General features: G+C 42.2%; 1 protein-coding gene across 1 annotated transcript; it reads left to right on the top strand.

The window, feature by feature from the left end:
* Window positions 1-1476: 1476 nt before the first annotated feature.
* Window positions 1477-4169, top strand: BTG1 (BTG anti-proliferation factor 1). The gene is made up of 2 exons (XM_004269546.3): window positions 1477-1946; window positions 2858-4169. Exons 1-2 carry the CDS (start codon window positions 1799-1801, stop codon window positions 3223-3225), a joined length of 516 nt encoding a protein of 171 aa, XP_004269594.1. The 5' UTR covers window positions 1477-1798; the 3' UTR covers window positions 3226-4169.
* The last annotated feature ends 7900 nt before the right edge of the window (window positions 4170-12069 follow it).

Here is a 12069-nt window from a genome sequence, read left to right as displayed (position 1 = left end):
CCTTTAAAGTATTTATTTCACATGTAACTACCTAATTACTGTGTATGAATGAAAAAATAATCTAGAAGTTATTCTTTCAAGCCCCGTTTTACGTATTTCATTTAAACAACAAAATTTTTTCTCCTACTGCTTTATAGTAAATTCTACTTTTCCTTCATTTCTATACCCTTTGGCTCAGTACTGTGTTTTGCAATATTGATGACCAAGTAAGCTCAGGATATTTATTTCCATCTGGCAGAGTTCAGCTTCTGCCTCTTGTTTGCTTTCTCCATCTGCCCACCCAGCTCACCATCTTTTTTTTTTCCTCCTCCTTAATGGAGTTCGGGTTAACCCTCTCGCAGGCCTAATCCTTTTAGCAGGCTTGCGCCTTCGTATTTTTTTTTCCCTAGTTTTGCAAGTAGGACTTCAAGTAAACTTAAATGTCTGTGCCTAATACTTTCACAACCTTCACATTTTACCTTTTTTTGTTTTTATAAAGAACAGCAGAACGCTAAGGCTCAGATAGTTACTTGGATTAGAAAAAAAGGAAACAACCTTCGGTTTTGCGCGTAAACGGTGTAAAATGCATTACATAGATTTTTTTCTTTTTACAGACTAAACTTATTACGGTTGCCATACTTCTCTTCAGTAACAGGCTTTCTTACCAGTTTTAACCTGGATTCAGTAAGGTCTCCACTCTGACTCCTGAAGTTACTGAAACAGCAACCACAAAAGGCTTACTAACCTTTTATTTATTTATTTTGCAATTAAACTTTGACAAAGACATCCCCCAATCGTCCCTAAGGGTGGAGCATAAACGGCTCTGTGGCGTCGGCTGCACGTTTGCGAGGGGAACTCGGCTCCGAAGGCTGCAGGATGCCCCGCGAGAGCCGGTTCTCCCTCCTTTTCTCCGCACTCCCTGTATCCTCAACACTTGTACCCGCATCCCGCTGCCCCGTACGCTCTTCCGGCCTTTGGAACCAGCCACACAGACTCGGCATGGGGACGGGATGTAAACACCGAGTACAGCTAGCGGCCGGTGCCGTGCAGGCCGATCCGTGCCGCCGGCGCGGGTGTAGACAGCCTGAGCCGGGCGGCTTTTATCTGCACAGCATTAAGCCTCCTTGCAGGCGAGCCTGGGCAGCGCACTCCTTCAGAAGACGCGCTGGCGCGGCGCCTAGACTTGCTGAAGCGAGAAGGAGGGGCGAGGGCTGGGGGCGGGGCTTTCACACGCGCACCCTGTTTCCTCCGTCCCCCGCCACTGCTCCCCCTTCTCCGGCTGCCACTCGGGGGTTTATTTGTTTACAAGCGGATTACGTCAGCTCCTCCCTCTCTTCCCGGTCTATGGGCCCGCCCCCTGGCCCCTTTTTCCCGCCCCCTCCGGCTCCGAATCTGCTTGCGTCACAATGGTGCGATCTCCGGAATGGCTGGAGTCGGCCGTCACGCTCCCGCCACGCCACTTCCTTTCCGCGGCGCTATAAAAAGTGATGCACGGCCTCTGCTTCTCTTTGCCGGTCTAAGCTGGAAATGCAATTGTTCGAACCTTCGGAGGCTGCGGAGCTGGAGGCGGAGGCGGCTGGGGAGGTCCGAGCGATGTGACGAGGCCGCCGTCGCTCATCTTTTCCTCCCTCCTGCCGCCTCCTACCTCAAAAATAACTTTTTTACTATAAAGAAAGAAAAAAAGTAGCCGTTCGCGCCTCACGCCCTCTCTCTCTCTCTCAGCCCTCTGACCTGTGAGGGAGCCCGGGGTGGCCGCTCCGCCGTCGGGGTCGCGCCGCCGAGCCCCGGCCGCCCCGGGCCGCCCCCGCCCGCCGCCCCCATGCATCCCTTCTACACCCGGGCCGCCACCATGATAGGCGAGATCGCCGCCGCCGTGTCCTTCATCTCCAAGTTCCTCCGCACCAAGGGGCTCACGAGCGAGCGACAGCTGCAGACCTTCAGCCAGAGCCTGCAGGAGCTGCTGGCAGGTGAGCAGACCACGGCGGGAGGGCGATGGGCGCCGGGGAACGCCGCCGCACATCCCCGGGCCGAGCCGTCGGGGCCGCGGGAGTCTCGGTGGCGCCGCGCTCGGGTCCGGCCGCGGGACGGTGGCTGGCGCGCTGGGCGGTCGCTAACGGCGGGTCCCGAGGAGGGTTTGGGGGCTGGGCCGAGGGCGCTCCCTCCTCCCCCCACGGCTGGCAAACCGAGGGGAGAAGAAAATAGACGCACAACAAAGAAACTAAAGCCGACCGAGTCTGGAGCTGTGGTCTTCGGACGGTCCGCGGGTTTGGGGGACAAAGGAGCCGCGGGGCTGGGGTTGGTTCGACGCCCCCTTTCCCCAATCCCGTCCAACCGTTGCGGGCTCGGCGGCCCGGCCCCGGGGTGGGAAAGCGCGCCGCTGCCCCGAAGCCAGCCCGGGACGGACGTGCCGTCTCCCCCCTCCTCCTACCCCTTCCCATTAATCATCGGATTTGTCACCGGTACAATTACAGCCCTGCCCAGAGCGTGGTTTAGGGTTGGTTGTTTTACTTCCCTTCGGGGTTAACAGTCTGGTGGCGCTTCTCTCCTCCAAAGCTGTAAACCCCATTGTGTGCGTCTGGGGTGGGGTGGGGAAAGTAAACAGGCTCCCGGCTGGCGGAGGCTGCGCGCCTGATTCCCGTTTTGGCGGCCCAACCGGTTGGTTCCCGGAGATTGTTTTGTCCCGTACTACTGCTATTTCTAAAACCCGGCCCGCGTTTCCCATCCCCGCACACGCACAGCCGCGAACGCGATGCTGGGCATTTAAAAAAGTTGATAGTTCGCATTTTCACTCCAAGGAGCCAGCGGAAGAAGGAAACTACGGCGGGAACCAGCAGTAACGGTGTCTAAGCATTGTTTTCTCTGTTCTTTTCTTCTATAGAACATTATAAACATCACTGGTTCCCAGAAAAGCCCTGCAAGGGATCAGGTTACCGCTGTATTCGCATCAACCATAAAATGGATCCTCTGATTGGACAGGCAGCACAGCGGATTGGACTGAGCAGTCAGGAGCTGTTCAGGCTTCTCCCAAGTGAACTCACACTCTGGGTTGATCCTTACGAAGTGTCCTACAGAATTGGAGAGGATGGCTCCATCTGTGTGCTGTACGAAGCCTCACCAGCAGGAGGTAGCACCCAAAACAGCACCAACGTGCAAATGGTAGACAGCAGAATCAGCTGTAAGGAGGAACTTCTCTTGGGCAGAACAAGCCCTTCCAAAAACTACAATATGATGACTGTATCAGGTTAAGATATAGTCTATGGATGCATCATCTTATAATGGATGGATAAATTTGATTTTTGCTTTGGGTGGGCTCCTCTTGGGGATGGATTATGGAATTTAAACCATGTCACAGCTGTGAAGATCTGGCACAAGATAGAGTGGTAAAAAAAATTTTTAAGTGACAGTGCCATAGTTTGGACAGTACCTTTCAATGATTTAATAGCCTGTGAGTCCAAGTGAATGATCACCTTATTTGCTAGGGAGTGAAGTCCTAGGGTGGTTTTAGTTTCTCCCAGACATGATACCTAAATTTTTACATCAGTCCCTTTAACGCAAATCTGTGTTTCAAAGAACCTTTCTCTGCAGTAGAACTTGCAGAGAAAATTTGCACTATGACACTTAAAGTTGTTATCCTTTCTGGCAGCTCAATAGGAAAGCTCAACATTTTAAACATGGTAGTACTGGAAATTTTATGACAAGATTTTTACCTAGCACTTAAATATGTATAAATGTACATAAGACAAACTAGTAAGCATGACCTGGGGAAATGGTCAGACCTTGTATTATGTTTTTGGCCTTGAAAGTAGCAAGTGACCAGAATCTGCCTTGGCAACAGGCTTTAAAAAAGACCCTTAAAAAGACACTGTCTCAACTGTGGTGTTAGCACCAGCCAGCTCTCTGTACATTTGCTAGCTTGTAGTTTTCTAAGACTGAGTAAACTTCTTATTTTTAGAAAGTGGAGGTCTGGTTTGTAACTTTCCTTGTACTTAATTGGGTAAAAAGTCTTTTCCACAAACCACCATCTATTTTGTGAACTTTGTTAGTCATCTTTTATTTGGTAAATTATGAACTGGTGTAAATTTGTACAGTTCATGTATATTGATTGTGGCAAAGTTGTACAGATTTCTATATTTTGGATGAGAAATTTTTCTTCTCTCTATAATAAATTGTTTCTTATCTTGGCATTTTAATTAATCTCTTGTCATGATTACAGAGGTTCAGCTAAAAGAAATATATTTCTCAGAAGACTTAGTTTCTGTAAGCCATGTGAATGTCAGTTGCACACTGGTCATGCTGAAAAACATTTGATAAGGAGTGAAGATGATCTGTGTATACATATTTAGGTGTTGGAAGATAAACACAGGGGTAACATGATTTTTCAAAAGTTCTAAAGTGAAAACATGGACACATTCCCAGGCTAATGAAATGAGGATAAGAGACAAAGGTAACATCAACCAAAAAGAATGATACTCAAAGGATTACATTTCACTGCTTCCCTGTTGAAGTGAAGATATAAATGTTCTATTCTGGCCCACCTTTGAAAAACAGTTATTTTGCCCCATGGATTCCTTGTTCAATTAGAAAACCCTGGGGCAGGTGACCCGTAGCCTTAACCACCAGGCTATAATCACTGCACAGAGATTGGTTGCTTTTTGCCTTTCGTCAGCTGCAAGATTTACATAAAAATCACTTAAGCTGGAATTCAACAAAAGGTATGTTTGAATTTTTATTCTGAAATTGAAATGCTGAGTTTTTGATTCCTCATTTTCAGACTTATTTCAGATAAGTACTAAGAACCTAAATGAAACAAATGAACGTTGAATGCTGGAGTGTAGGTTACTCCACTACCCCATATGATAAAGCTTGTTTTTAATTCTTTGGCTGTAGGAGGACAACATGGTTTTTCAGTGAAAATTAAAAATGGAAAATTTTGTTTTTCTCTACACAAGTAACGTATTAACATATAGTGACTTTGGGGGGGTATTCATGTAAACATGTTCACACTGGAAATATGCAATCTAGGTTACTTGAAATCAGTAGTTCCAAATAAATTTGGAAATTGATTTCTCCCTGTAAGATTAAATTCTGATTTTGTAGCCACAGGAATACACAGCTAAACAAGCAGGTGTTTAGAATACAAAGGATGTTTGTGTACTTTATTGGCAGGCGGTCCTTGAGAGTTTGAATTATAACCACAACACATGGACTACCCTTGCCACTTACATAAATGGTTTTATTTTTCAGTCTGTTTTTTGGAATTCCCCCCCCCCACCTCCTCCAGTTTTTCAAACTTAAATTTACAATAAAACAACTGATAGTATGGTTTCTACACAGGTGCTAACTGCTACTGTTTACCAACTGCATTTCATCTGGTAACTCCTTCGAAGCTAGATAACTGATAAAGCTTTGCACACTGGGACCCGAGGCAAAGGATGACTTCCAGGCAGTTTAGGAATAGGTCAATATTTTAGTACCTAAAACTTTTTTTTTCCGATGGGGAGTCATTCTTCAAGATTTTTGACATCGGACTTTTTGGTACTTTAAAGAAATTTGGTGGGAAGAGAACTTAATGAAAACATTTTATTTTAGAATTCAGGTGATGTCTGGCATGTAAGGAGCTGTTAGAGTTCCAAGACTTGCAAACATCTCAGACCTAGCATCCAGCTGTTTCCTGTGACTTTAACCTTAACATTCCCCAAACAATTGTCTCCAGGATAGTAGCTGTTTGATACATCTTTTTCATTGCTTCTGGGAACGTTTTGCGGAGCTATTTTGATAAAAGCATTTGAGTGTCTGTTGTATGCACAGGCAGGTGTGTGCCAGGCCTGCACACGTAGACATTTATTTACGTACGCACCAGTGTGTTGTGTACTTTTTAAAAAAAACTTTAATAGTGGTAGAATTTAAAGGGCTTTTTACACTGCCTGAGTTAAAAGATAGTTTCTTAAGAGATCCTTTTAAGAAAGGGTGACTGCTTTCAATATCATTAGTTGCCACTGGCACCAGGGATTCATAGTTATTGGCAATAAAGTTTAGAAATAATTATTCTGAGTTTTAACAGGTAGTTTTAAAATTACTTCCTTTTCTCCAGATGTTAAGTACTGTCTTGGTCTATGACACTGAATGAAGCAGGGCTTAAAGTGAATTGTGTGGCAAGAGTTATCCTAGTTCTTGCAGCGTAATGTGGCTGTTTCCATGCAGTCTGGAATGAGAATCACGTGTCCTTACCCTTAATTTCCAATATTTCTGTGATAATAGACTGGAAAGGCGACCAGAAAATTGCTTTCTGGTACTATTGCACAAATGGTTTCCTTAAGTCACTATAACTCAAATTGCAAATAATTTTGTTTTGTATATAGGTGTTATAGATTACGGAATTGGCCTTCAAGTTAAGAGGAAGCAGTATTCCTGACTGTTGTAGTGTTTAATGACTAAAGGTTTTCAGACTCCCTTTAATCTTAGGAACAAATACATCTACTATTAGACATTTTCTTAGGTGATTTTTTAACATACCTGATACTCTCCTTCCTCTTTGCAGAAGAGATATGAGACAACTGAAACAGTCTTGTATATTGAAGTTTAAAGATATATCCTCTCCACTTTGCAACTTTATTTCAGACAATGTGATAAGATGCTATTGATAAGCTATATAGGGAGATTTTGTCCAAAGTTTTATATATACACAAGAGATTTCAAAAAGTGTATTTTGGATTGTCTGAAACGGTAGCTTTCGTAATTATCTGAAGGTATACAGACTGCAAATAGTTGAGTCTCTTCTCTCAGTCTCTGCAGTCGAACTTTTATATATGGCTGCTGCCAAAATATAACAATGGTTTATTTTTCATGTTTGGAACATAACAGTATGAAAAAATATTTTGTAGTGAAATAGTTTGTACTACTAACCAAACCCAAACCAAGCTGCTTCACTGAGTCCTTAAGTAATTTACATTAATACAAGTGGGCCAGAGGAATTCATATGTTGAGTTATTTCTGGTTATTTCTATAGATCTTTATATTTTCTTCTGAGAATAGCAGGAGGTGAAGGAAGATCATTAAGCAAGATGTTAAGTTTGGTATTTTTGAGATGCTCTTAAACAAGTAAGCCTTAAATTGTATTAATAGTGAGGATTGACACCATTTCCTCAATGACAATTTGTGGAGTATATGACAGTTTTTTTGACTGCCATTTTAACTTGGTTTACCAGTTCCTTTTGGCATTTTTCAGTGTGTCAAACAGGAATAGAAAAATGGTAAGGCTTCCAGTTGTAGTATTCTGAATTTTTTTTTTTTTTTTAATGCTTTGTCGTCTCATAGTTGAATAATCTTACAAGGAATGTTTTGGAGTTCAACTTCTGACTTTTATATGAGCCTTTGCATGATAATTTGTCATTTTAGTGTTGAAGATGCAGTGATCTTTTGGGAATTCTGTAATAAAGTAATAATACTGAGGGAAGAACTGATTTGAGTCTAGGGTTGGATAAAAAGGGAAAGGATGGGGGAAATGAATAGTGGGAAACTTAGCTGACATGGAGGAATTTAAAGGTTTGGTAATAAAAAGGCATTTGCTATGGTCTTAGGTGTTTATCAAGAGAGGTTTGTGCAGCATGGTCTTTGGCAGAGAGTTTGGGAAATACTACTGTAGGGATTCTGTAATTCATGAATCTGGGACAAAGTCTACATTCAGTTTGTTTGTGAACAAGCAGGTCAAACTGGTAGTGAGGTTTATGGCACATACTAAGTGGAAACTGGGCTTGGGGGAGGAGTGGGTGGGAAGCATACTCCTACAGGCATTTTTAAAGAAATTCAAATAAGTGTTTAATGCCTTTTTCTCAGTGTTTTATAAAGGGAGAAGATTTTTTTAAGCTGTTATAAACCATAAACCGTTCGATGATTATCTTTCCGGTACCTTTAAGTTGTGAAGACCATTTGTGACTACATTCCTGGTGATAGAAGGATAATTGAGTGTAGGCCAGACACCTAACATCACAAGAGAAGGGACCACAAGGCTGGGAAAAGCAGTGGAGTTAACTGCATTCCTGTATTTGGAGAATATTACTTGAGACACTAATTATTTCAAACTGTACATTGACAGAAGACATGTTTACTCGTGGGTATACTTAATTGTCTAGATAGGTCATCTCCAAAGTTATTTTATATCATTCTTTTAAAATATCGTTGTGTGTGTTTTCATGTGTGTATGCAAAAGCACATGGTACATTTTTTAAACAAATGTATCTATATATATTGGGGATGTACTAAACATTTTATTGACGGGTGCATGAACAAAAATGTTTAGAGACTATTTCTCTAGATTATCACTAAAGTAGATGAGTATTTTTTCCTCTCAAGAATAAGTTGTGATTATTATGTTCTTTAAGTGATAAGTCTTAAAAGAAGCTGTTGTAGCAATCCAAAGAGGGTGGTCTTGTCTAATTTTCGCCTATCTGCTTGAATCCTTAGTTGTAAAATTGAGACATCTTTTACAGCCAACAGATACCCAATATTAAGGGCTAATACCAATTCAAAATCCATATCCTCCTATATATTATGTATTGCTATGTGTTGAAACTCATATTTTATGTTTTTAGAAATTTTCTTTTTAAATGTTAGGGTTCTTGTAACATTTCATTTATTTGCATGGCTGTAAAGGGAACTGACTTAATGAAGTTGTACGTCAGTGATTAGATTAGTTTTAGCAATTATAGTTTAGCCAGAAATCCCCTGTATCTTTTCTCTCTTCTTCTGAGCAATCCCTAAATGTTTAGGAAGGAAAGATGACTAACCAATTGGACTTCATTTGAGACGATTCTATATATGGGCATAAACCCAAAGTGATAATATGTGGCGGTTACGCTATAAGCAGGATTGAATGCATTTTCCAGTCTTGACTTATGGCAGTTTTTTCCCCTCACGTCAGTAGACTAAATGGAGTTGTATTTCCTGTAAATTGCACTTGTGAGCCTTCAGGTTACCAATGTACATTTTTATTTGACCTTCCAACAACTGGGTGAGGTTGGCAGGTGGGTAGGTCAGTATTTTTTAATGTTTATTTTATGGATAGAAAACTGAGGTTTAGGGAGTTTAACTTGCACCAAAGCTAAACAGTTAGTAAATGGTTAATTCATAATTTGAACTCAGGCCTTTCTGACCCCAGAATCCAAGCTGTTAACTATTGGTATATTGTGGTGTACGATTGATTTACCTTGTTTTCACATTGTTAGAACATGCATGTTTTAACTTCTCATTGCTAATTGACCATCATTGGTCATTTTAAGCCTAGAAATTATTTTACTCTCCATTCCCAGGAAGCATAGAAAGGTCTTAAAACTAGGCTTCTTTCTTTAGGAGGCAGTTGGGATTTAGTATAAAAAATACTAGTCTTGGACTTGGAAGATTGAGTAGGAACTCATGCCTGTACCAGCTCCCAGCTTGTGACGTTGGACAAGTCGCTTAGCCTCTCTGAGCTCATTCACTTCTTACGTAAAACTGGAGATAAAAACATGTCTGTTGTTAACGTCAAACATGGGAAAACACGTAGCAAGGAATGGCTGGATTCTTAGAAGGTGGATAGATACTCTATATCATGGAAGCAGATGGAGGTGGATTTCTTGGTTTCTTGAAACTTTGATGGTGTCACCTGATTGTGTTTGGAGTTTCTTGAAAGTCTGCTTTAGCCAATAACTGAGAGAAATATACTTGTGTTTTTGAAATAATGGAAAGTGAACTGCTTATCCCTTCCTCCCACTTTTAAGGGTGAGAATACAGATAACCCAGGCCTTGCATATTTATTTTATAGACTTTCCCTTAACACTGTGGTTTTCAGAGCAAAGGGGTGTGGGGGGGTGGGAATTCTTCAGATCTTTTATCTGTATTGAAGACACTTTAAATTGGGACAGGGAGTGACATTACCAAATGTGTATAGTGTATAGAAATGCAGCCCCATACAATGCACATTTGCATCCATTATCATCTTTAATCCTCACAACTCTTTGCTATATAAAATAAGTTGACTTTTCCCAGGGTTTGCAGTCCTTCCAGCCATATGTATTTGGCATGTTTTTGCAAGAGATTTTCAAACAGAACTCAGGGGTTCCCAATCTTCTTAATCTAGAGTGGTTTGAGTACTTCCTTTACTGCAAAGAAAAGCAGTCTTTTTATAAGTTATCAGTTTGGGTTTGAGTTTCTTCTTGTGATGTAACCTGATGCAACGTTTGCTTGAATCACTAATAATGTAATTGATTTCTTCTAGTCAGTCATAAGTGACTCAGTGACCACGGGTTCTTTTTGGTTTAAACTCAAGTCCCTTTTTCTATGTGAAGATGTCTTCATTGAATAGCTTGGTGCTAGGTTGTATAAAATTGCATAGCTCTATGAAGTACGCACTCAGCCAGCAGAGCTTCTTGCTAATTTATTTTGCAATAGTATATAGGAAACAAAAGGCCTCAAGAGACTTATAGGCAAAATTCCTTTAACCCTTTCAGAAGTCTTGCATCTTAAAGCCCCTGTGTAGTTCAGGCCCTGCTTGGAGTTCTGTGTAGCTTTATAAATTAGTTAGTGTGTTCCTATAGTGCTTAAGTTTGTGATATAAGAATAATTGTGATGTAAGAATAAGAATAACCTAACTGAAACAAGGTTTGGGTGGCCAGTGTTGTCAGAACAGTTATCCCTTGAGACCGTAGTTATGGTTATAGAGTTAGAGATGACGCTCTTATGAAATATTGAAATAATAGATGTCCGCTCTCTTCTAACTCCCAGATTCTTGCACTTTCCTCATTGCGCTGTCCTTTAAGTCTGCTGGGATCCTTTTTTTTTTGGCCATCCGACTTGCGGGATCTTAGTTCCCCTGACCAGGGATTGAACCCGGGCCCCCACAATGAAAGCGCCGAGTCTTAACCACTGGACCACCAGGGGATTCCCTGGGATCCTTTCTAATGGTTAAAATATGATCAGTGTTTTGTCCTGTATCTGTTACATTTATAGAACACATACTTACTGAGTCCTCTGTGTGTCAAGGACTGTGCTATAAGCGTTGAGGATACAAAGGTAGTCACTGTCTCTGCCTTCAAGGGGCTTAGAGCCTAATGGCAGAGAGAAAATTACCCAACAAATGCAAAACTTGGACCTGAGACATAGGAAAGAAATGTGGTGGAGTGGTGTTCTGAGAGATGTGACTACCACAGAAAGGCTTCCCAGAGGAAGGGATACTTGAGCTGAGATCTGAAGGATGGGTAGGGGTTTAAATGAAGAAGGCAGGGAAGAGTGAAGTGTGTGCGATGAATGGGAGGGATTGAAGGAAGACTGGTGTGTCTGGAGTGGAGAGGAATTAAGGAATGAGGGGCTTTTTAGGTAGAGTGACCATGTAATTTGATCACTAAGTTTATCAGCCAGAATATGACTCTTGAGAGTAAAACAGGATGCTATTAATAATTAAACCCAGACTACGAGCTTTGGTCAGAACACGCAGTCACCTCACTTTTATGGGCCATGTTGATAATCTCTTTGAATAAGGGCTGGGCAACCAGCGGCACCTCTGCTTCCTAGTGAACATGTCAGGGAGTTAAAACACCTTATCCAGTCCAAAAGGAACCCAAATAGACCTCAAAAGAGTGTTTTTCAGAACAGCTAGGTTGTAATGATTTGTTTTGGTACAGACATAAATGACTTTCATTATTTTAAAGGTTTAGCCTGGCAAGTTGGGTTTTAGTGTGTTATTGGATTAGAGGTACTTCCATGGTGTATGAAACAGCACAATTCAAACATATCTTGAATGTTTTGCACATACTTTTGTTATAGCATTTGTCATTTTTTAAAAAATTTTATTTATTCTTGGCTGTGTTGGGTCTTTGTTGCTGTGTGCGGGCTTTCTATAGCTGCGGCGAGCGGGGGGGGCTACTCTTCGTTGCGGTGCACGAGCTTTTCATTGTGGTGGCTTCTCTTGTTGCGGAGCACGGGCTCTAGGTGCGTGGGCTCAGTAGTTGTGGCTCGCGGGCTCTAGAGCATAAGCTCAGTAGTAGTGGTGCACGGGCTTAGTAGCTCCGTGGCGTGTGGGATCTTCCTGGACCAGGGATCGAACCCGTGTCCCCTGCATTG

Source organism: Orcinus orca, chromosome 11, assembly GCF_937001465.1.
Source record: "Orcinus orca chromosome 11, mOrcOrc1.1, whole genome shotgun sequence".
Taxonomy (NCBI): domain Eukaryota; kingdom Metazoa; phylum Chordata; class Mammalia; order Artiodactyla; family Delphinidae; genus Orcinus; species Orcinus orca.
The sequence above is the reverse complement of the archived record's forward strand: the minus strand, read 5'-3'. Positions and strand labels throughout refer to the sequence as shown.

Coding starts and splice junctions, on each gene's coding strand:
- BTG1 (XM_004269546.3), top strand. CDS start 1,799: ATGCATCCCTTCTACACCCGGGCCGCCACCATGATAGGCGAGATCGCC. Junction 1,947..2,857: donor CCTGCAGGAGCTGCTGGCAG/GTGAGCAGACCA, acceptor TTTCTTCTATAG/AACATTATAAACATCACTGG.